The sequence below is a fragment of the Lagenorhynchus albirostris genome, chromosome 6 (genome assembly GCF_949774975.1).
Source record: "Lagenorhynchus albirostris chromosome 6, mLagAlb1.1, whole genome shotgun sequence".
NCBI lineage: Eukaryota > Metazoa > Chordata > Mammalia > Artiodactyla > Delphinidae > Lagenorhynchus > Lagenorhynchus albirostris.
Window position 1 is genome coordinate 18,921,642 of NC_083100.1, and position 24,023 is coordinate 18,945,664.

Here is a 24,023-nt window from a genome sequence, read left to right on the forward strand (position 1 = left end):
CCCTTAGGAGCCTTCATTATTGGGTGGGTGTTGACAATTAGTCTCTCTCTGTCTCTCTCTCTCTCCACCGGTCCCCCATCCAAATATTTTTAAATACTTGAGGAAAAGAAATGTAGCATCATGGAAAACTATCATGTTCTACAGAAGACTCAAATGCATCATTTTTACCTCATCTAAGTTCAAATTATAAAAATTAAAATGTTAAGATGTTTAAATAAGACAGCTCACTAGTATATCACGGGTAATGGGTTTTTAAAAAAAGCTATAAACAATCTAAATTTTAATGGGGAAATAATTACTTATATTACAGCAAATACTACCATAAAATATAAGATCTCTGCATGTACTGTTGCGGTCAAGACATACTGCTCCTGAAGAAAATAAGAACTGGGAATTCCCTGGCGGTCCAGTGGTTAGGACTCCATGCTTCCACTGACAGGACTGCGGGGTGCGGCAGGGAGGGGCGGGTGGGCCCAGTCCTTGGTGGGGCAACTAAGATCCCAGTAAGCCATGTGAGCAGCCAAAAAAGAAAAAAAAAGAAAAAGAAAGAACACAGGATAAATCCTATAAATGGGTAAATTTCTGGAAGGAAACACAAGAAACTCTTAACAGGCACTACCTTTGGGGCAATGGGAAATGGAGATTTACTTTTCAATTTTATACCTCTGTACACTGCTTTGGAATTTTCTAACAATGTCTGTATATTATTATTTTTTAAATGTCAACAGGGATTATCTGGTGGGGAGATTATGATTTTGTTTGTTTTTATCGTTATGCTTTACACTTAAAAAAAACTGTTCTGTTCTTTTGAATGGGTAGCGCATTATAAGGTTCAGAAAATCAGGGCAATACTACAAATTACGCATGGAAATCTTCCTTCCACCTAGTTCCCATGTACCCCACTTTCTTACCTCCCCATTCCCCAGCCCATCTCCTGTCAAATCCCACGGACAACCACTTTTATTTTTTCATGTATCCTACCAGTGTTTCTTTGTGCAGAATCAAGAAATAAAAATGTATATTCCAGTCCCCTTTCTTATATAAAAGGCAGTTAGCATACGATGTACACCATCTGCATCTTGCTTTTTCCATTTAACAAGGTGTCCGGAATATCTTTCTGTATCGCTAAAAATATCTTTCCTCTCTTCCCCCTCCCCACTTTTTAAGTATTTAGCGTTATAAATTTCCCTCTCAGCACTGCTTTAGCCACCTTAGGGACGTAGAAATCAAGGCTCAAAGAATGTAAGTGATTTGCTGAAAATTACACAGGAAGTGTGACACTGTTGGCTGGGCAAAGCAGAAATTCTGTTGAGGCCCAGACTCTCCTTAAATGTCCTCTGCGCCTCTAGGTAAACTAGGACTGCTTAGGACAGATGTCCACTGGAGTTTGCATGTTACCAAGGGGCTCTGCAGGAGAAAACTTGACCTTTTCCCTGGTGGTCCAGTGGTTAAGAATTCTCCTTCCAATGCAGGGGACTAAGATCCCACATGCCGCGGGGCAACTAAGCCCGTGCGCCACAACTACTGAGCCCACGCGCTCTGGAGACCGCACACCACAAATAGAGAGAAACCTGCGCACCGCAGCTACTGAGCCCATGTGCCACAACGAAAGATCCCACATGCCACAATGAAGATCCTGTGTGCTGCAACTAAGAGCCACCGCAGCCAAATAAATAATAAATTATTTTTTTAATTTTAAAAAATAAAAAATGTGCAGCTGGTGGGCTGGGACTTCCTGAAGAAGGTAGACTGGGAAGGAGGTCTAGGGGAGAGTAAGCGAGCTAATGAGCCTGGAGGTGGTCACTGTGTGTGAAAGAAATCTGGTAGAGGAGGCTGTACTGGGCAGCAGGGCTGGGATGCTGGAGGATGCTGTGAACCCAGGTGGGAAGTGAGGCTGTACCTGACCAGAATTCAGTCCTCATTCCATACACTGAAACTCTGGGAAGGAGATGGCTCTGATACAAGGGAATGAAGGGTATTACTAGGGGCCAGAATTTCGACTATGGGAACCCATTTTGAAATAGCTGATCTGAAGTAGATGGAAAATTTCTGTTGGCCAAAGAGAGAGACAGAAGCCACAGAGATCTGTGGTCAGAGGAGTAAGGAAATGGCACAGGCAGTGGGGTGGACAGTGGCGGGGGGGGCCCTCAGCCAATGGAGAGGGTGGCAACAGCAAAGGACAGCAGGGCAGTGGGACTGTAGTCCAGCACGAAAGAGCTGACTGTGTATGGAACAGACTCCAAGAAGGAGTTGCAGGTGGGGTGGGGTTAATCCCAGGGGAAAATACCAGGTCTTTGGCTAATTAAAGTGCGTCACTTTGAGCTCCGGGATTTTGGCATATCACCTGCAAAGGCAGCACATTTATTATGATCAGCAGGGGAGAAATGAATACACACAACTCATATTGGTTTATTTTTGTCATTATTTAGTTTAAATCGGTATCACAGCCTGCATAGCAGCCATTATTATTCTCATTGAATACCCAAGGACGCGGAAGCTCAGAGTTTTCCAAACGCACATAACAAGACGCTATCACCTCATCCCCCCACCCGGTTTCCTTTAAATCCAGGTGCACAGAACTGACTTGACGGAGAGACCTGCACATCCCCCAGAGATGCTGGGTTTGCACCTGGGTACATACTGGCATGAAGTTTGGGTGGTATCTTTCTTAGAAGGGCATGAGTGCATTTTGTTAGGCATGCACATTTCTGAATTTGTGTGTAACGTAGCACAGAGGGTGTGTGTGAATATTGGGCAACTAAAGGGGAGGGCTGTAGTTGTGGTCGTTCTGCGATACCCATTCCATTCCTCTTTATTTTGTAGCAGCCATGCCACTGGGAGAATTGACCTCAGTCAAGGATGAACCCTGATTCGTCTTAAACGTGCTTTCCTGGTGACAGGGATTGGTTCTGGAATGAGGACGTGGTTGATTTGGGGCTAATGAGATACAAAGAGAAGTTTGCCGAGGGCTTTGGGAAGGTGTTTCCTTCTATTAAAAGAAAGTACAGGAAAAGATTGTCTCTTCCTCCGTATGTTGCTGGGCATCGATAAGGAGTCCAGAACTGCTGCTGCCACCTCAGAACTTGAAGCTGGCACTGGAGGGGAAAGCAGAGCTAAGACAACCAAGGGAAAGTATACCAGAGCCACTGGATCAAAGTGGCTCTGGAAGACCAGCCTGCCCCTGGACGCCCTGTTAGGTGAACCAATAAGTCTCCATTCTGTTTAAACCAATTCAAATTGAGTTTTCTGTTCCTTGTGCCTGAAACTGTTACAGCCTGCCTTCTGGGGAATCTAATCTCAGTGAATTGAGCGTCTCCTCAGCTCCCCTGGGGTCGTGTCTGAGTTCCTGAGTACTTGTGCAAGGCTGAGGTTGGGGCGTGAGAGTAGGTATTTTGTTCTCAGTCATCATCTGTCCAACCTGGCATCCACTGAGGCATTCATCGCACCATCTGGTCCTTAGTTGATGGGCCATACAGGTTGCTATTGTGCTGTTCCTGATTCTCATCCTCTGTTTCTCGCTCCACTTCTGTTCCACTCTTGGGCGCACAAAACGTCATGGGACTTTCCAAGGCTTGGTCTCCTCCTGCATTCTCTTGGATGCTAGGATCCAAGGGGTGCTGCTCCCTTACCATGCTGGGTTTGGGGAAACTCTGTAAAGTGATCTATGGGCCTATCTCCACACACACCCCACATAACACTTTTTACTTTGGATTTTACCCAAGTATTGAGGCAGAGGCCACCTCTGCTCTCAGATACCAAACAAACCAGCCAGGGGGAGGAGGCAGGGGCAGGCTCCCCCTCCTCAGGGACTCACATCTGCTCACTCTTGCTTCCCATCTAACTCTTCTCTTCCTGCCAAACCAAGAGATCTTCATATCCTCTTGGGGCTAAAGAAGTCTCACGCTATTTCATATTTATTCTCTGAAATCTCTTGTGCTGTCTATTTGTCCCATCTGTTCTGTTGTTTCTTTCTCTCTCATTTCTTCCTTCTTTTATTTACTAACTGTGTTTCTATTCTTTTAGGACTTTTTTTTAGACATTGCAGCGTGCATGATTAAAATATCAAAATTTAAAGTTAATCAAAATCTTTCCTCTTCCCAGATAACACAAGGATTTTCAAATACTTTAAATACTCCATTTTCACCACCCCTGGTTTGTATGTTGTGGTTGGCAGCATTTTAATTCTAACCTCACAGGACATTATAATTCTTAAGGTGTTTTTTTTTTGCAGTTATGATTCATTTAGATTCATCTACATTTTTACCACTTTCCTTGCTGTTTATTCCTTTTAGTTCTCAGATCTAACTTGTAGAATGACTTTCTTTCTGAAGCATATTCTTTAGAAAATTTCCTTTACTCAGGTGAACTCTCTGTTTTTGTTTGTCATAAAATAAAACTTTTTATCTTCCTTATAAATTTTCTCTGTGTGTAAAATTATAAGTTGGAAGTTACTTTCTTTCAGCACTCTGAAGATGCTCTACTAAGTTCTGGGTTTCCATTATCTACTGAGAAGTCAGCTATTAGACTGTCATTTCTTTGAAAGTGATCTCTTTTTCTGTTACTTTCAATTTTTTTCCCTTTGGTTTTCTGCAGTTCACTATGATGTTTCTATGTGTGGGTTTCTTTCATTTACCCTCCTGGGAATTCATAGGCTTTTCGTATCTAGGGATTGTTATTGTTTATCAGGTCCAGAAAATATCAAATAATCTCTTCAGATAGCACTTCTACCCCATTCTCTCTCTACTCTCCTTCTGAGACTCTATTTAAATATGTTTTAGGCTTTTCTTTTTTATTTTTCTTTATTTATTTTTTGCGGTACGAGGGCCTCTCACTGTTGTGGCCTCTCCCGTTGCGGAGCACAGGCTCCGGACGCGCAGGCTCAGCGGCCATGGCTCACGGGCCCAGCCGCTCCGCGGCATGTGGGATCTTCCCGGACCGGGGCACGAACCCGTGTCCCCTGCATCGGCAGGCAGACTCTCAACCACTGCGCCACCAGAGAAGCCCTGTTTTAGGCTTTTCTACTTAACCTCCACATCTCTCATTCTCTTTCATACTTATTTTTGCATATTTTTAAACTTTCTGTATTACACTCTGGGTAATTTCTAACCTAACATTCAGTTTTCTCTTCAGCTGTGTTTCATCTGTTGTTAAATTCATTTATTAAGTTTTTCCTTTCACTCTGTATTTTTCATTCATTTCTAGAAGTTCTATTTGCTTTTTTAAAAAATGTGTTCTGCTGCTTTTTATAGTTTCCCATTTGCTCCATGCCTTTTCCAACTCATCTCCTATTTTATTAAACATAAGAAGCATTTGTTATAAATAAAGTGTCTGATAATTCCAGTTTCTGAAATTCTTATGGCTTTATTCCTGCTACGTGTATTTTCTGCTGGCTCTTGTTCACAGTTCCTAGTTTCCTTGTGTATCTAATTATTTTCAACTATGTGCTGGATGTTGTTGGAATAATTTGTGGCTTTGGAAGAGATAACATTTTTCCAGGGAACATTTGTTGTTTGCTTCTGCCAGGCCCTGGGGTGATTACTGACCTTACCACCTTAAACCAAGTTCAAACTTTGACACTCTCTGAACCATTCAGATGAGGAAAGCATTGACTATGTAAGAGCTAGTGTGCTCCTGGATTATGTTTACTCCAAGGATGTGGTCCTTTGAGATGCCAGTTTTTTATAGACGGGATCTCCTATCCTGCTGCCAACTTGTATGGGTCCTTGGCCTGCATAATCCCGTATGGCTCTTGCTAGAAACGGCAGATGCCCTAGAGCAAAGCCACTTCTTTTCTCACTAACTTCACTGTGTGCCTATTTTCCTTTCACTTGGGCCTAGTCTTTACTGTCTTGTCTTTTCAGTGCTTTTAAGATTTTCTTTATATTTTATTCACCATTTTAAATTGTTTTTAGTGGAATATGTTTTCTGAATAACCTAGCCTGCCAAAGCTCTCAAATCTTTTCTTTAAGCCAAAGGTATTACCTTCCCTCCCCAAAGACCTCACTTTTGAAAGTCAAAAGCCAGAAGAGCTCTTCTTTGTATCATTTCTTCCTTGAGACCATAAACAAGGAAACTCTAACTTGAATGAGAAAAGGGCTAGAGGGTAGAAAGAAGTATCCCTCAATTTGGATTATTTCAAAATATTATATGACCACATATGTAAACTGCTTAACCTGGTGCCTAGTACGTAGTTAGGGTTCAGCAAATAGTTGCTGTTGTCATTATTATTTCCATATCCAAACTCACCTTCTTTAGGAGGTCTTCCTTCACTAACTTTGTCCCATTCCAATTCTTTTTTTTTTTTTTTTTTTTTTGGGGTGCGCAGGCCTCTCACTGTTGTGGCCTCTCCCGTTGCGGAGCACAGGCTCCGGACGCGCAGGCTCAGCAGCCATGGCTCACGGGCCCAGCCGCTCCGCGGAATGTGGGATATTCCCGGGCCGGGGCACAAACCCGCGTCGCCTGCATCGGCAGGCGGACTCTCAACCACTGCGCCACCAGGGAAGCCCCCAATTCTTCTTTTACTGTATTGTATCAAAGTATCTTTTTATCTCCTGTCCCCCAACACCCTGTTGATTACCCTGATTGCATTTTCAAATGTGCACTTTTTCTTGGGAAGATGCAATGAATGAACATTATGCCCAGAAGCTTCTGCAAGTGTCTTGGTCTTGTTTCTTTGTTAACTCTGGTATGGGAGCTCTTTCAGCTGTAGGAGAAAATTGAGAAGAGTTCAATTCAAACTGCATTAAACAGGGACTTCCCTGGTGGTCCAGTGGTTAAGACTCCACGCTCCCAATGCAGGGCCTCGACCCTTGGTCAGGGAACTAAGATCCCACATACCGTAATTAAGCCCGTGCGCTGCAACTACTGAGCCCTTGTGCTCTAAAGCCCGTGCGCCGCAACTAGAGAAGCCCGTGCGCCACAGTGAAGATCCAGTGCAGCCTAAATAAACAAATAAATAAATAAAAATTTTAAAAAGGAACTATAAAAAAACAGCATTAAACAGAAAAGGATTCTATTGGTTAATGTAACAGAGAAAACCTAGTGTAAGGTCTTCAGGTACAGTTTGATCCAGGGGTTCAATAAATGTCAGGAGGACCTGGTCTTTCTCACCATACTGTGGTTCTTTTGCCCTCTGTTTTATCTTCATTCTCAAGCAGCTCCACTCTGCATGGTAGCAGAATCTCCACACTTACATCCTCACAGCTCCAAATCCAGTGGAAAAGAGTTCCCATTATTGGCAGCCAAAGTCCCAGGGTTCACCCCTATTGGGCTAATTCGGTCAATACCTTCCTCATTGTGACCAGGGGAATTTGATGTGCTCATTGGCTAAGTCTGAGTCAGATGTATACTTCCTGGAATCCATGGTTAAGCTCCTCTGAAAATCAGATGCTCTGAGATTGGAGGAAATGTGGTTCCCTGAAAGAAAACTTGGGGGGGGTTGCCAAAAGAGGGGTGAAATGGATCCTGGGTAGACAAAAGCGTCATCTGTCCACTTCAATCTCCAACAGATGACAGAAAAAGGCTCAGTAATGGGGCCTGTGGGGCAGACCAAACTGCAGTAACAAGGTGATGGTTCTGTCCAGGTCCTTAGGACACTGGCATAGATGCTGCTAGGTTTTAGCCACACAGACAGGACAGGAGCTGGAGGCTGGGCGACTGGCATGAAGGCTGCTCTCACAGCCTGCCAACCTCTCTGGCACCGGGGACCCGATTTGCGATTTATCAGTAACGTTCTCATCCAGGCTACTCTCTTGGCTTCCTCAAGCTGCTTAACTCCTACTGATATAAAAATAACACTTAAACAGGATCCCAGCCCCATGTCCTAGACGAATCAGCTATCCAGAGACGGCAGCTAAATTCACCCTAGGGTCAGAGGGCAGTGTCCTTATTATACCGTTTTGAGAGCAAGCTGAGATGTAGGGTTTCAAGAAATATTATACCATGACCAGGGACAAAACTCTAACACCCGAAGAGTATTTATTTCCCGATAAAAGCCAGTACCTTCTGCTGATTCACCCGCTGAAGAGGATGGGTGGGCCTGGGCTGGCCACAGGAGCAGGTGTAGGAGCTCCTTTTTTACAACTGGAAAATCACGACGATTTTAGTGTTGTGCAGCATGGCGTCTGCCCCAGCTGAGCCCTCCTCCATCCCAAGCTTGATGCCACCGTGAGATGACTACTGGAGACTCCGAGCTCCCACCCCACCCTCCAGCCTGCCTGCTTTCAGAACCTTGTAGCTGGAGGGCTAGGGAGACTGGGACCAGGTGGCGAGGTAATAATGATAGTAAACACTTACTGAGCATATATCACGTGCCAGGCCTGTGCTTCACTGACATTAAGCTCAGTGGCTGAGAGTTTCTGGTCAAACCCAGAAACACTGGGTTTGACCCTGGACTTCTTCTCACTAGCCTTGAGATTTTGATCAAGTTACTTTATCCCTTTGTGCCTTGATCTTCTGACCTGTAGCATCATCATAATAAAAGAACTTACCACATAGGGTTGTGAGGGATTACACCGGATCCTGCACACAGTGTGTTTTGCAGTGTCTAGTAGATGTTCAGCACTGCATCAATGTCAAGCAGCATGATATACACTTGCAGTTTCTAATGCTACCCCGATCCCAGGATGTAAATGCATTAGTAAGATGGCATCAGCAGATGCATTAGTCGATGGGTCAGTGGCTTAAACAAGATAGAAGTTTATTTCTCTTTATCACATAACAGTCCAGAGATGGGGAATGGAGGAGATTCTATTATTGTCAACCTGCCTCTTCCACCATTGGGTTCAAATGGCTGATCCAGCTCCCACCACCATATCATAATTCCAGTCAGGAGGAGGAGGAAAATCTGCCCTTTCCTCCTAAGGGCACCCTAAAAGGTTGCATATAACATTGCTGGGCAGATCCCATTGGCCACGCTTAGTCATGTGGCCATGCTATCTGCAGAGGAAACTGGGGAATATAATCCTGCACTTCATTAAAATTGTGAGGAATTACTAGCAGAGGAAGAAGAAGGGGAGAATAGATGTTGCTTGGCCAGAGCCCACCGCCTGGCCACCCCTCACAAAGAACACATTTAGCACCATTCAAAGGGAGGCAAGGCAGAGTTCCATCTGGACACAGCTCCAGCTGAGAGCCCAGCATCTCTGAGGGCCTGGGTGTGGATGGGTCCTCAGAGTCTAGAGCCCTGTGAACCAAAAGGCAGGTAATCTGGCCCTCCCCCTCCCTGAGATAACAGTGCAGGAGGAACAGGATAAACTTCAGAACAGGAAAGAAAGGCAAACACATGGCAGTTACCTGATCTTTAACAGTCACTGAATCTAGTTGGACAGGAATTGCAATGCTGCTTCCCCGAAGTGGAGTAAGTTCTGTGGCAGCTCATCCCCAGCTCTGGGAAACTGTCTACTCTCCTTCGTGGCCTCTGGCATTGCCTCCTGGGAAGTTATTTCTCACCCGACATCCCCTGTGGCTGCACTTGAGACCACGCTGTCCTTGCAGATGTTACAACTTTCACAGTCCTCCTTCTGCTGGTGCAGATTTGGGGGCTAGGGACAACTGGGGGGTCAAACCAGTCTTTGCTGACCACGTCTGTAGTCTCTTTGCCAATGTAACACCCTCAAAATCTCCCAAGGCTTCTGATTTATTTTCATATTTGTGTAACCACAGCCAACTGTCTCACCATCTTTATGCTTGAATACTCTGGACTTGGTGTTCTTCCTGTTTTCTCCCAAACTGCTGGTGGCTACCTTGAGGTCGTCCGAAAAAATATGTTTGGCTGTGAAGAGAACTTCCCTCTTCTGCCCACTGGGCTGGCTTCCACTGTCTACAGAACAGTGTGTGCTTGAGAAACGTTTGAGACCACAGGTACAGCCCTTGCTAAGGTTACCTCTTTCAAACCACCGTTTACAACTCACTGCCTGAGTGCATTTCTCTTGTGGGACTTTACTAGTAGCGGCAAGCAGAAGCCAATACACACTCGTTTCCGTGAGTTAGAGGCTCTGTTAGCATATGATGACATTTCAAGGCATCATAGATGACAGATATGCCATACGTTTTGCCACATCATAGCAATGGTCACCAGATTACTTTTCTTTGCTACCTGCAGTCCAATTTCCAAACCAATGCCACTTGTTTTAGGCTTTTAAAGCAGTGCCACTTCCAGATGCCCACTTGTGCATTAGTTAGGATACATGTTTGATTGCTGTAACAGAGACTCAATTTAAGAATGACTTAAACAAGGAAGTTTATTTCTCTCATGGAACAGTCTATAGACAATCTAAACCTGGTAGGGTGACTCTGAAAACTTTAACAAGCATTTTCCATCTTGGCTACGACATACCTCCTCTAGCTCCTGCCATCACATTAGCATTCCAGCCATCAGAAGGGGAAAAGGAAGAGGGGAGCTCATGCCTCTTTCTTTTAAGGCATGACCTGGAAGTTGCTTACATCGCTACCACTCACATTGGCCAAATTAAGTCACAAGGCTATATTTAACTGCAAGGGTTGGGAACTTAGGCAGCTATTCCAGCTAAAATTCAAGTGATTCTATTACTAAAGGAAGAAGAGAGAAATAGATATTGGGAGGCAACTGGCGGTCTCTGACACAGACTGTTTTTATCCTCATTTTAGATTCGTGGAAACAGGCGCAGAAAAAACAAGCAATGCTTCCCAAGGTCAAATGGCAGAGCATGAATTTTAATCAGGTCCATCTGACCCCAAAACAGATTTTCCATCACATCCAGCCAACATAGTCTGGTCATCAAGGTGCCCACTGTTCACGAAGAGATAGAAGGCATTTACATGTGAATGTAAATGTGAGTGTCAGTCCAGTGTACAGTGAGATATGCACACAGAACGTGGCTATAAGGAGCTCAGTGCAATGAGGGTGATACAATCGTTTAAAGAGGACCCCCTGTTATTGGTCCTGTAGGTGGCACATATCTGAGGTGGAGGGGAGAATGGGGTATTGCAGGAGAAGGCAGTGATGTGAGCTGCACCTGTTCTGTATCTGGCTTGGCTGTGAAGATGGTCCAGAGCACAAGGGGGTGGGGCTTTTCGGGTCTGAGGCACCGCATATCTCCAGGGATGGTCCATGTGATCTTTCCCCCATTTGAAGTGTCCCATTGGCTGTGCCTTTGATATTCCATCATCTGGGACCAGACAGTAACAGGCCACAGGGACCCTGCAGAAGGAGAGCTGCACCTGCCCCCAGTACTACCCAAGACACATGGAAGGCAAGCCCCTTCCCTGCTCTGCTCTCCTCGTCCGTCCCCATAAGCAGTACAGGAGCTTTGAGGGATGATGGGAAATACGTTCACTGAATCAGTGAGAAATCCAATAACCCATTACTCTCTGTCCACTCCACGGCGAGACTGGGATGGAAGAGGCTGGAAGGAGGAGAGGAAGGGAGGGGCAGAGAGGGGAGCTGGAGCAGCTGGGTCAGCATTCCCGACTTGGATATTGACTCAGGCCCCAGGAATGCCAAGGAAGGGGGGTGGGCAGCCACCAGAGCTGGCTGGGAGCCTGTTGGCATCAGGAGATGTAGGGACAGCACACACAGCGGGATGGGGGGACTGGGGCTTCTGCACACCTGGATGTACCTCCACAGGTAGAAATAGCTGTCTCTGAAGGGATTCTTGCATTGAGGACACTGGACCTGATGATCCCTAGGGTCTCCTCCTGTATTAAATTCCTCTGAACTTTAGGACTGGGAGCTTCCCAAAAGGCAGAGCCTAGCTTCTGTGGGTACTTAATTGTTTGAAGAATAAGTGGTTGGATAAAAAAGCAAAAGAAAAGAAAAGAAAAGAAAAGAAAAGAAATAGGTGCCTCTCACACTGTAGACAAGCGCAAGCCCACCTCACTCCTTCAAGGCGATTCTCACAACTCCCCACCTGCCCTAACCATCCAGTTCCAACTCCTCCACCAAAGAGAGGGACGGGCCCCTGGGACTCAAATGGAGACATCTGGACACACATTGGCCACTCTCCCGGGACCACCCACAAACCTCTTATCCCCAGCCTCCCAGCTGCAACTTGCCCTTTCTAACTCTAGCACCACCCACGACTGAAGCTGTAAAAGGAAGAGAGTTCAGCTCAGCGCGCCTGTTTTCCCTCCTTTGGCGCCTGACAAAGATGACAGAGGCCCTCAGAGAAGAAACCCAGGACTCTGATAGTTCACCTCCTCCCACCCCAGTGCCCTCACAGCGGGGTCCTTCTTCCCTGTCCTCGGAAACCCAGGAGGCAGCCCGTGAGCAGGCATCGAGATTCCACACGCGCCCCACCCCTCCCCGCCGGCCCGCAGGTTGCCGAGCTGGAGCAGCTGAGCGGCTGGACCCCTTCCTTCCCACTGCCCGACACCCAATCAGAGAGAACCCGATACGGGAGGGCAGGGTGCCAGGGGCCGGGCCCAGAATAGTGCTGCCCAGATACAGTGTTGCGCACTTGCTCCTGGAGCCCGCCGGAGCCGGAGCACGCGCTGCGCAGGGTACCGGGGTCCCGGGCTGGGGTGGGGTGGCGGGAGCTGGAGCCGCTGAGGCCGGAGGGCCGGGAGCGCACCACCGCGTGGATGTGTGCGCGTGTGCGTGCGTGTGGGTGTGTTTGACCAGGATTTTCTCTGTATGTGAGCATGAGGGTGTTTGCATGTGTATATTCTTTGTGTGAGTCTATGTGGTCCTGTGTGTGTCTGGGAAGTGTTGAATATGTGGCTTTCTGAGTGCGTATAAGTGTTTGGGTAGGTTGTGTGTGTTTATGTGTGTTTGTGAGGCGGGTGTTTGTGTGTGTGTGTTTGTGGCGTGTGTGTGTGGTGGGAAGGGGAGCTCCCTTTGGTTCAGAGTGTTGGGCATTTTCCCCACCCCTTCAGACATTCTTCTCCCTGCAGACCCCCTCCTGGAGCAGCCTCCTGGGACCTGAGCACCAAGGTAGGTGCGGCTGGCCCTCCTCCTGGGCCCAGCCTCTTCTCCCACTTCCTTTTCTCCCGTGTCTCTAGGCCCCCAATCTCCCCCACTCTACTAGTCTGGCTTTTGTCTTCCTCTCCTTTTCCTTCTTTGTTCCTCTTTGTTTCTTCTTCCGCCTTTTACCTCACCTCCTCCTTCCTCTTTCAGAAGCAGAAAGGGGGGATCTCGAGTCTGAAGATTTGGACCCTCCTGACTTTATCACTTACTAGCTGTGTGATATGTGGCAAATTGCTAACCTCTCTGATCTCAGTTCCCTTGTTAGTGAAATAGGGATGATAATGCCTCCCTTATAAGATTGCTATGAGGTTTGAATGAGAAACATGTTGGTGGAAAAGCCCTTTGGAAGCTTGCAAATATCAAATATTATCGCTCATAACATTTTAATTGATTTTATTGTGTTACTCCCCAGTAACCAAACAGGCCCCATTCCCCCTTCCAGAGATGAGCTTCCTAGAGCAAGGAGATAGCACTTCATGGCCGTCACCAGCCATGACCACCAGCTCAGAAAGAAGCCATGGGGAACAGGGGACCAAGGCTTCAAGATGGACAAGGCAGGAGGATGTAGAGGAAGGGGAGCCGCCAGGCCTGGGGGAAGGTGAGGCCAAGGCCAGTTCTGGCAAGAAGGGACTGGGGGCAGTGGGAAGTCCCCGATCCTGGGGCCAGGCTCTGCCCTGGATCTCCCCATAACACAGACACATGACATCGTGTGGCCTCAGTCTCCCCACATGGGAGAGGACAACTGCATAGCTGACCCAGGGGCCCACCAGCATGGCCAACTCAGGACAGAGCCACCATCCTTTGTGACTCTCTGAGACTCAGCTCTCTCACCTGCAAAATGGGGGCCTAAACATCCAGGCTTCCCAAGGCTGCTGTGAAGATGAACGGAGACAGCAGATGAGAAAGTGCTTTGGAAGATGGAGTTACTGTCCTCTCCCCCCGAACAGGTCTCCAGTCCAGGCCAGCTGCTGAGTCCACCGGGCTGGAGGCCACATTCCCCAAGGCCACACCCTGGACCCAAGCTGCTCCCTTGGCTGGGGTGGGCTCCCCCACAGCAGAGCGGGACATCCTCCCCCCTGACTGTGCAGCCTCAGCCTCCAGCTCCAGCACAGACGATCTGGATGTGGGCATAGAGTTCTCAGCCACAGCAGCCTGGGGCGATGAGCTCGGCCTGGTGGAAGAGAGGCCGGCCCCATGCCCGTCCCCGCAGGCACTGTTACCCAGGCTGAGCTGGGACGATGAGCTGCAGAAGCCAGGGGCCCAGGTCTACATGCACTTCATGCAGGAGCACACCTGCTACGATGCCATGGCAACCAGCTCCAAGATAGTCATCTTCGACACCATGCTGCAGGTGAGGCCCCAGCTCTGCCCCACCTCCATCCTCACAGCCCCCAGGATGCCCTGCCAGCTCTGCCCCGCTACAAGCCCCTTCCAGAATTCCTTCTTAGCACCATGGAGACCAGCAGAGGAGGGCGTTTTCTCTCTGTGTACACCCCCTAATTGTCATCCCAGCTCTGCAACAGCATCTATAGGGTTTGGAGTAGGTCTTTGTGCTTCGCTCATCTCTAAAATGGGGATAGGAAGGCCTGCTTTACTCTACAAGTTTCAGAGGACTCCTGGGCCAACCCAGGATGAGAGTGAGCATTTTGCACGCCCCGAATTGTTTGGAAAACATTGCAGGGTGGCTTAGGACAAAGAGCGGGGAACTCTTGAAAAGAGAAAAATAGGATGAGCTCTGGTCCCCACTCTTCCAGTAGGCTAGGCTACGAAACACCGGATCCCTTTCTTCTCATCGCGTATAGGAGAGCAGTGTGTAGTGTAGAGAAGAAGCAGGGTGTATGTATGACCACAGTTCACTATTTGACTCTAGCAGTATATAGACAAATATATTTAATTTAGTAGTTTTGTATTTATTTTGATATGTATTAGAAAAATACAACCAGCCTGTATAGATAATATTGTTTAGGATGAAGCCAAAATGAGTCAATGTAAAATTTATTTAGAAAAAAATATCTCGTACATAACATATAAATAATTACACCTCTAGTACTTAGATTAGCCAAAACTATCCTGTGTGTATATGTACACATATGACTTTGGTGTAGAAACACTGAGTTAGTTTCCTACACCCTGGTGTGCCTGGTAAGGGGTCACCTCAGTGCCTCTGGCCACCAGCAGCCTTATCTCTGTAGCAAATGTGCCAACAAGGGTCATGTCGAGTGGCAGGCAGGCTCGTGTAGTGGAGGGCCCGGGAGAAGGCCCTGTGGAAGGACCCCGGTTGGGACAGGGGACTCTGAGGGGCAGTGAGCAACTCACCCTCGACTGTTCTCCCCGGTGCTCAGATCAAGAAGGCCTTCTTCGCCCTGGTGGCCAATGGCGTCCGGGCGGCACCTCTGTGGGACAGCAAGAAGCAGAGCTTTGTGGGTGAGAAGGGGCTGGGGAGGCAGAGGTGGCGGGGAAGGGAAAGGGGGAACTTGTGGGGCGCTTCTGGGGCTGAGCTCTGACACACCACAGGCTTGAGCTGAGCAGGGGCCTGGCGTGGGGGAAATGTACCAGCTGGGAGACCCCATCTGTGGGATAGCTGTGACCAGCTGACCCCTCCAGCTCTACTACCCTGTGGTCCCATGTCATAGGTGCTAAGCAGGAAAAGAGAAAAGGAAGAGGAAGAAATGTGGAGAAAAGAAAAAGTGGGGAGGAAAGGAGAGAAATTACAGGGGAAGCGTAAAAGGGAGAACCCCATTTCTCAGGGACGGGAGGAGCTGCCCTACCCTCCTCTTTCCAAAACCCCACTTTTGTCTCAGTCCGAGGACATTGGCCAGGTGGGGCAGGGGTGCTGAGCCCTCAGCCTGCCGTCCACCCCAAGTCCCAGGCTGACCCCCGTTCCCCACCCCCCCCGCAGGGATGCTGACCATCACAGACTTCATCTTGGTGCTGCACCGCTATTACAGGTCCCCCCTGGTGAGGAGTGGGCTGGGGGTTCTGGCGGCACCCATCTGTGCTGGGGTGGAGGGAGTTCAGGGGGCCAAGTCTGACTTCAGGAGTTCTGTTGATGTTCTAGGTCCAGATCTATGAGATTGAAGAACATACGATTGAGACCTGGAGGGGTGAGTGGGCAAAGGGGCCGAGAGTGTGAGGGTGAGGGTAGGGCTAAGGACTTCAGGCAGAGGATGGGCGGTGGGGATCTCCTGGGGGGAGCAGGGAGAAGGCAATAGGGAGCCCAGGGGACCCGAGGGGCTGGGGGCTGCTGGGTGAGGCAGGGTGACCAGTTCCCTTGGCCTGACTCCAGTTTTTCCTGCAGAGATCTACCTTCAAGGCTCCTTCAGGCCTCTGGTCTCCATCTCTCCCAGTGACAGGTAAGCGTCCCCAGCCACCCACTTGGGCCTCCTTGCCCTGCACAGACCCCTTCCCCAGCTCCTCTGTTCTGAACTCACGGGCTCACCGTCGGCAAACTGCGGACAAGGCAGCCTTGGCACCCTGTCCTCCTTTCTGGGGGCTGGGATGAAGGGCATCTCTCCCCAGGCTGCCCCAGCCTCACTGCTCCCACTTCTGCAGCCTGCTCGAAGCCGTCTATACCCTCATCAAGAACCGGATCCACCGCCTGCCGGTCCTGGACCCAGTCTCAGGCGCTGTGCTCCACATCCTCACACACAAGCGGCTGCTCAAGTTCCTGCACATCTTTGTGAGCCTGGGCACAGCCTCAGGGGGAGACCCGAGGGGCAGAGAAGTCTTCAGCCCTAGGGATTGGGGAGGGAGCAGCTGGGAGCCCTCTGGGGACTACTCCACCCTCATCCCTACCTGGCCCCAACCCAAGCAGGGCACCCTGCTGCCCAGGCCCTCCTTCCTCTCCTGCACCATCCAAGATGTGGGCATCGGCACGTTCCGAGACTTGGCCATGGTGCTAGAAACGGCACCCATCCTGACCGCACTGGACATCTTTGTGGACCGGCGCGTGTCTGCACTGCCTGTGGTCAACGAAGCTGGTACCTACGCCCAAGATGGGGGCTCTGGCTGGGGTGGGACTGGGGGGTAGCAGGGGTCTATGTGACATCAGCTCGCGGCCCAGGATGGAGTCAGGGCTACAAGTCTCTGCCTGCTTTGAGCCTTGGATCAGTTACTTAGCCTCTCTGAGCCAGACCTCAATTTCTTGCTCTGAAAAAGGGTTAAAGGAGCCATGGCTGTAAACTGCTTCAAAGTTAAAAATCACCATAATGAAGCTGAATATCAAGAAGTGTTTTAATCTATTTTTTGATTATGAAAAATTTCAAATGTGTGAAAATGGTAGAAAAAACTCTATAACAAACCCCACCTATCCACCCGGATTAACTACTGTTAACACATTGCCATTAACCAGTTCTTTTTTTTTTTCACTGAAGTAATTTAAAGTAAATTATATTATAGAATCATGTCATTTCACCTCTTAACACTTCATCTGAATCTCTTAAAACAAGTATGTTTCCTACATCACCTAACAAAATTATGAATAACTTATTAATGCTATCTAATATTCAATCCTAATTCCATTTCCCCATTTTCCCCAAGAATATCTTTTTCTTATAGTTGATTTGTTCAAATCAAGATCCAATTAAGGTCTATGCTTTGAATTTGCTTCTTTTGTCCCGTAAGTCTCTTTTAATCTAGAACAGTTCCCTCCCCACTTAATTTTCGTGATGTTGATGATGAGAAGCCTGGGTCTATTGTCCTATAGAACGTCCCACTTCCAGAGATTTTTCTGTTTTCTGCAGTTGGCCTGTACATTGTTCCTCTCTTCCTGTGTTTCCTGTAAACTGGAAATTAGTTCTAAAGTCTCGATCAGGTTCAGGCTATACTTTTTTTTTTTTAATTTACTTTTGGCCGTGTTGGGTCTTCGTTGCTGCGCACGGGCTTTCTCTAGTTGCAGCGAGTGGGGGCTACTCTTCGTTGCGGTGTGCAGGCTTCTGATTGTGGTGGCTTCTCTTGTTGCAGAGCATGGGCTCTGGGCGAGCGGGCTTCAGTAGTTGTGGCACACGGCTCAGTAGTTGTGGGGCACGGGCTTAGTTGCTCCGCGGCATGTGGGATCTTCCCGGACCAGGGCTTGAACCCGTGTCCCCTGCATTGGCAGGCAGATTCTTAACCACTGCACCACCCGGGAAGTCCCCAGGCTATACACTGAGGCTAGAATATTTCAGAGGTGATGCCATGTACTCATATTTTCTCACATCAGGAGGCATGATGTCAGGTGTCTCTGAGATACTGTTTGATCTGTGGGTTCAGGGTGGTGGCAGCCTGATGCCTCATTATAAAGCCAGTAGCCTGGGGGTGGGGAGGATGTTGAGGAGTTTCACTCCGCAAGCCCGCCCTGGGCCCCTACACAGCATCCTGGTTCTGACCTGAACCTCTCCCCTTTCTCTCCCCTTCCTCCCCGGCCCCCCAACCCCTGCAGGACAGGTCGTGGGCCTCTACTCCCGCTTTGATGTGATTGTAAGTGTCTGGGGGAATAGAGGGGAGCTGGGGGTGCCACAGGGAGGCTGAGGTGGGGGGATCGATGTGGGGGGGTATCTGTGGACCAGGGGGGCCTTTACAAGTGTATAGAGGGAGATATCTGTGGGGCTGGAGCCTGGCCGAGGGCTGATTAAGAGCGGTTCTCCCTCCTGCCCAGCACCTGGCAGCCCAACAAACATACAACCACCTGGATGTGAGTGTGGGAGAAGCACTGAGGCGGAGGACACTGTGTCTGGAGAAAGTCGTTTCCTGCCAGCCCCATGAGACCTTGGGGGAAGTCATCGACCGGATTGTCCAGGAGCAGGTACCCACACCCCTTCGTACATGCTCCCAACACAGGGGGCCCAGTCCTTCTCGTGAGCAGTTTCAGCTAGCTCTATCCATTGGGCACCTGCCCTGTCCTCCCATCTCACGGCCAAGCTCTTGGTGTGCACGCTGGCCAGCGACTGGTCCTGTCGTTGGGGCCCTCGGGCCAAGGGCCGCAGCCAGCTGACCACGCTAGGGCAGGCAGAGCCACCGCCAGCTGGTTTCTGGGAGGCGCCCTCTTGCCCCCACAGTTATGTCGAATTGTTTTGCCCTAATTCTCAGTGTCAACCTCGTTGGCTGCTGTAGCCACATGGCGCTGCCCCTCAGTGAGCCTCTGTGGACCCACAGGTGCACCGGCTGGTGCTCGTGGATGAGACCCAGCACCTCCTGGGTGTGGTGTCCCTCTCCGACATCCTTCAGGCTCTCGTGCTGAGCCCTGCTGGCATCGACGCCCTCGGGGCATGAGAGCACCAGAGTCTTCACTCTTAGGCCACCTTCCACACCCGGAAGCCAGCGAAGGGAGCCGGGGACTCGGCCTTCACCTCCCCCCACCCCCCATTTGCTGGTTCGGCTCTCGTTCAGGTAGGCTCTGCCCTGGGCCATTGACCTCAGCTCCAGCCCCTCAGTCTCCCCGGGCACCCAGATCTCAGATTGGGGCCCCCCTGAGGATGGGAGTGGCCCAGTTCAGAGCTGAGCAGCCTCGTGAAAACTACAAGTGTCAGGACTCACTGCGGGGCCACTGCTTTGTCCCATTCTCAGCTGAGGTGATGGAGGCCCTCATAAGAGGGGTGGACAGGGGCTGGAGGCAGTGATGTGACTTCAGGGGCTCCCAGGAGATCGACCTGCCCTTTCACAAGTCAATTCCCGCCTGCTTGGACTTCCACTGGAAGGAAGCCAGTTACCAAACCTGGGCTGAGTGGAATTTCCACACTCGGTAAGAACTAAGGCTGAAAGGAGAGAGCTTCTCTCTAAGTACTCATCGCAGTCAGTTTGACATGGTCTCAGGCTCTTTCCTGGTAGCACATTTGCTAGGGGTTTGCAGAGGGTGGAGGTGCAGATTCCACCTGCTTAGCAAGGATGGCAAGACTGAGGCTCCCCTATTGGAAAGGCAACCTCCCCTCCCCATTTAATCTTCCTTTCTCTTTCCCTCACAGGCTTCTGCAGCCCTCCCCAATTGCCCTGCCCTGCCTGTGCTCCCAGAAGACCTCAGGAATGCCTGGTCCACCATGGAATGATGAAATTAAGAACAGCTGAGTCAAGCCTGGAGCTCTCTGAACCAGAGGCACTAGGATTACCCCAGGGCTGACTGATTTGTACCACCCACACTGCTCTCCCCCTACCTGGCCCCGGTGGGGTGGGGAGCCCTCAGTCCATGGGTTCAGGAAGGGGTTCTGGATTCCTCGGCTTCTGGACTACCTGACACCCGTGCCCCCAGCTCCTGGGGGTCCCAGGTGTGCTTCCCCCATGGAAACTGCCCTAGCGGTTCCTTACAACTTTGCCACTGCCCTCCTGCTCCCCCAGCATTGCCTTTCAGGGCTGCCTATGGGTCCCCACAGAGCAGCAGTTTTGTAGAGCTGCCTGTTGGAGAGGTCCCCCCTCCTTTCTCATCCTTAGCTCTCACCAGCAAGCAGTGTTCTCAGTCCCCAGGGAGGGCCTGTGTTTGGATAACTGAGGATGAACCATCGAGAAAACAAAAAGAAAAAGAACAGCCCGTGAACTTAGATTTTATAACTTTCACTCAGAAAATGCTATGGTCATTTGATCTGAACCTGCGGCGAGATCCCTGCCCTTTCTGAATTCAATGACACCTGAAGGAAAATCTGTAATTGACAAACACTGCAAGTGGCGTTTCCTTTTCTTGTGGAGTGTTATTCCACCGAAATTTCTTTTTCATCTTTTATTTACAGCAAAACTCTAAAGAAAATGTTACTTACATAGTGGGTACAACTCAGTCCACAAACTCTAATATGTAAGAAACGTAACTGAATTTTTCTAACACTAAATGTAATTTCTATTACGAACTCCATTTTACCAGGTTGTAGAAATTAGTCTCAGCCAATTTGGGGTTCCTCTCCCACCTATTCTTGGGGTTAAGTTCAGTGATGGGGGGAGGCTTTAAGTGGTGCCAGACTTTTTTCCTCAGCCGTCATCATCCACCCGTACCAGCACCTGCTGAAACATCCCCCTTCCCATGTAGTCGTCAACTTGGTTGGTCACCGGTGGGCATGGCCCCTGCTAGGTGCTCCCTCACTCCCTACCACGAAGCCTCTTTGGGCCTGCCTGCTCCTGGGGCATAGGGACATTCTAGCTCCTGGCCCTGTACCCCTCTGGACTTTAGGAAGCTCTGTGGGGCTATCCCAAGCCCATCTGCTGAGACAGACAGCAAGTGGTCTGGTCTACCCTGTGTTTTACTGTTTTCCCAGCCTCTACACAGGAAACATGGGGCCCAGGGCTCTTCTACCCTTATCATCTCCAAACCTTTCTAGGGTATTTGTCATACTCCCCTCTCACTTCAGACACAGCTCCCTTGTCAGGGCCCTTTTCTCAGGGCCCCCCCCAAATGTCTACAGTCTCTTTGCTTCCCCAATACCCAGCAGCCTGTGGAATTTTTACGCAGTAGGGAAAGAGGGGGCCTTTTTCTCTAGCCCATCATATAGTCTTCCAAATCCATTGTACGTGTCTTGAGTTCTTGCTACCTACCCTGTTGAGTCAGGCTTTTGAAATTCCAAAGCCAAGACTGGGCTTCTGCTGTGTCACCCCCTCCCCCGTGATAATGACACTGCAGATCTGCTGTCCAAGGGAGAGAGGGTAGGTTAATATTTCTAAAATATGATCTACCCCGTTTACCTCACAGACCAACAGAGTGGGGCCATCTGTGCTTGATGAGTCAGGCAGTAAGTGAAGGCATTTTCTCATAGACACTCAACTTCTGTTTCCAGTTGTGCCATAACCAATAGGTCAGTGCTGGCTCTGCTCTGGCCCTACCTGGGAAGGTCCTGGGTTCAAGTGGGAGGATGGGATGGGGGTGCCCTCAGGGCTGTCTCAAGTGATAGTGTCCTTGGGGAGCCTGGGGCGGGCCGTCTCCACTGGCTCTAAGCAAAGTGTAGCAGGGTGTCTTCGAGGCGCTGTCCCAGGTGGCTCTTTGTGTGAACAGTAGTTCAGCTGTCACAGCACAGGCTGTGGGTGGAAAGGGCAGCCTGAGGAAAGCACTCTTTCCCCTTCTGCTCCCGTTGAAAACAGGTAAGTTTCCACCCTCCTGGACACCCCCCCATCCAGAGGACCCAGCAGTTTGCCCCCTCAGGCCCTTATGTGAGGGACTGTACTACCCTTCTGCCTCAGAAGCCCTGCTCTGACCACAGCCCAGCCCTCAGCTCTTGCCCAGCCCTCCCGCCATGGCTGCTGGAAGAGAGGCCAAGAGTTGCCTTGGGAACTGCAACCACTCCCACCCAAGCGCAGAATGAAAGAGTGAAACCCTGCCCTGCTGTCCTGTCTGCTCATGCGCTAGAACCTGTTCTGATCAAGTTCTCCCGGCATCGTTTGTCCAACTCCTCCCCTGGCCTCCGAGGCCCCCCGGAGGTTCTGTGGCCTTCGGGCTAGATTCCCATAGCCTCCTCAGCATCACCCGTCTCTCCTCTCCCTACCCTCTCAGTAGTTCTCAACCCTGGATGTGCAACAGGATCACCTGGGAAGCTTTATAAAATGCAAATTCCAGGGCCTCCATTCCTGGAAATACTAGTTTCCTGACTTGGGCATGGAACCTGGGCAACTGTATTTATTTTCTGTAGAAACTAGAGATTTACGATGACTAACACTTGGAGCATGACAGCATGCTGAGAAATAAGGATGCCTCCTTCTCATGATTAGTAAAATCATTTGTCACTTTATTGGGTCTATCTGTAATTTGTTATGACTAAGATCTACAAGAAGCACTGGCTAAGAGTAATGGCACAACATAAAAGATATATGATTTGTTAGTATTCTCACTACTCTTCTTTCAAACATCCTTAAATGTGGAAGAATTCAGTACAATGTCATGTACAGTCCATTCCATGAAGACAGTTGAGCAAGTTTTTATTGGACATGCATATTAAAAGTGGAGTCATACAACCATCAGAATGGGACAAAATATTTGCAAACGAAGCAACTGACAAAGGATTAATCTCCAAAATATACAAGCAGCTCATGCAGCTTAATACCAAAAAAACAAACAACCCAATCCAAAAATGGGCAGAAGACCTAAATAGACATTTCTCCAAAAGAAGATATACAGATTGTCAACAAACACATGAAATGATGCTCAACATCACTAATCATTAGAGAAATGCAAATCAAAACCACAATGAGGTATCACCTCACACCAGTCAGAACGGCCATCATCAAAAAATCTACAAACAATAAATGCTGGAGAGGGTGTGGAGAAAAGGGAACCCTCTTGCACTGTTGGTGGGAATGTAAACTGATACAGCCACTATGGAGAACAGTATGGAGCTTCCTTAAAAAAACTAAAAATAGAACTACCATATGATCCAGCAATCCCACTACTGGGCATATACCCTGAGAAAACCATAATTCAAAAAGAGTCATGTACCACAATGTTCACTGCAGCTCTATTTACAATAGCCAGGACATGGAAGCAACCTAAGTGCCATCGACAGATGAATGGATAGAGAAGATGTGGCACGTATATACAATGGAACATTAGCCATAAAAAGAAGTGAAATTGGGGCTTCCCTGGTGGCGCAGTGGTTGAGAGTCCGCCTGCCGATGCAGGGGACACGGGTTCGTGCCCCGGTTCGGGAAGATCCCACATGCCGCGGAGCGGCTAGGCCCATGAGCCATGGCTGCTGAGCTTGCGCGTCCGGAGCCTGTGCTCCGCAACAGGAGAGGCCACAACAGTGAGAGGCCCGCGTACCGCAAAAAAAAAAAAAAAAAAAAAAATTGAAATTGAGTTATTTGTAGTGAGGTGGTTGGATGTAGAATCTGTCATACAGAGTGAAGTAAGTCAGAAAGAGAAAAACAAATACCGTATGCTAACACATATATATGGAATCAAAAAAAAAAAAGGTTCTGATGAACCTAGGGGCAGGACAGGAATAAAGACACAGATGTAGAGAATGGACTTGAGGACACGGGGAGGGGGAAGGGTAAGACGGGATGAAGTGAGGGAGTTGCACTGACATATATACCCTACCAAATGTAAAATAGATAGCTGGTGGGAAGCAGTCGCATAGCATAGGGAGATCAGCTCGGTGCTTTGTGACCACCTAGAGGGGTGGGATAGGGAGGGTGGGAG

At 49.1% G+C, this 24,023-nt stretch overlaps 1 protein-coding gene across 8 annotated transcripts; it reads left to right on the forward strand.

The window, feature by feature from the left end:
• The first annotated feature begins 12,195 nt into the window (after positions 1-12,195).
• Positions 12,196-22,614, forward strand: PRKAG3 (protein kinase AMP-activated non-catalytic subunit gamma 3). Of its 8 annotated transcripts, none has more exons than XM_060152083.1 (16): positions 12,215-12,480; positions 12,874-12,913; positions 13,359-13,544; positions 13,894-14,297; positions 15,289-15,370; positions 15,846-15,904; positions 16,005-16,050; positions 16,245-16,299; positions 16,499-16,625; positions 16,758-16,926; positions 17,742-17,759; positions 18,366-18,403; positions 18,582-18,728; positions 19,079-19,312; positions 19,490-19,664; positions 19,885-22,614. In XM_060152083.1, the coding sequence occupies exons 3-14, from the start codon at positions 13,391-13,393 to the stop codon at positions 19,193-19,195; spliced, it is 1,416 nt and encodes a 471-aa protein (XP_060008066.1). In that variant the 5' UTR covers positions 12,215-12,480; positions 12,874-12,913; positions 13,359-13,390; the 3' UTR covers positions 19,196-19,312; positions 19,490-19,664; positions 19,885-22,614. The 8 variants fall into 8 exon arrangements, with proteins under 8 accessions (XP_060008071.1, XP_060008070.1, XP_060008066.1 ...); XM_060152081.1 differs by having other exon boundaries at positions 12,217-12,480; positions 13,389-13,544; XM_060152084.1 differs by having other exon boundaries at positions 12,226-12,480; positions 13,389-13,544; positions 16,761-16,926; positions 19,885-20,756.
• The last annotated feature ends 1,409 nt before the right edge of the window (positions 22,615-24,023 follow it).

Bases quoted from the DNA above. Each gene is read 5' to 3' on its own strand.
- PRKAG3 (XM_060152083.1), top strand. From the start codon at position 13,391: ATGAGCTTCCTAGAGCAAGGAGATAGCACTTCATGGCCGTCACCAGCC. The intron at 13,545-13,893 runs GTGAGGCCAAGG...CCCCCCGAACAG, and splicing joins GCCGCCAGGCCTGGGGGAAG to GTCTCCAGTCCAGGCCAGCT. The intron at 16,626-16,757 runs GTGAGCCTGGGC...CCCCAACCCAAG, and splicing joins TCAAGTTCCTGCACATCTTT to CAGGGCACCCTGCTGCCCAG.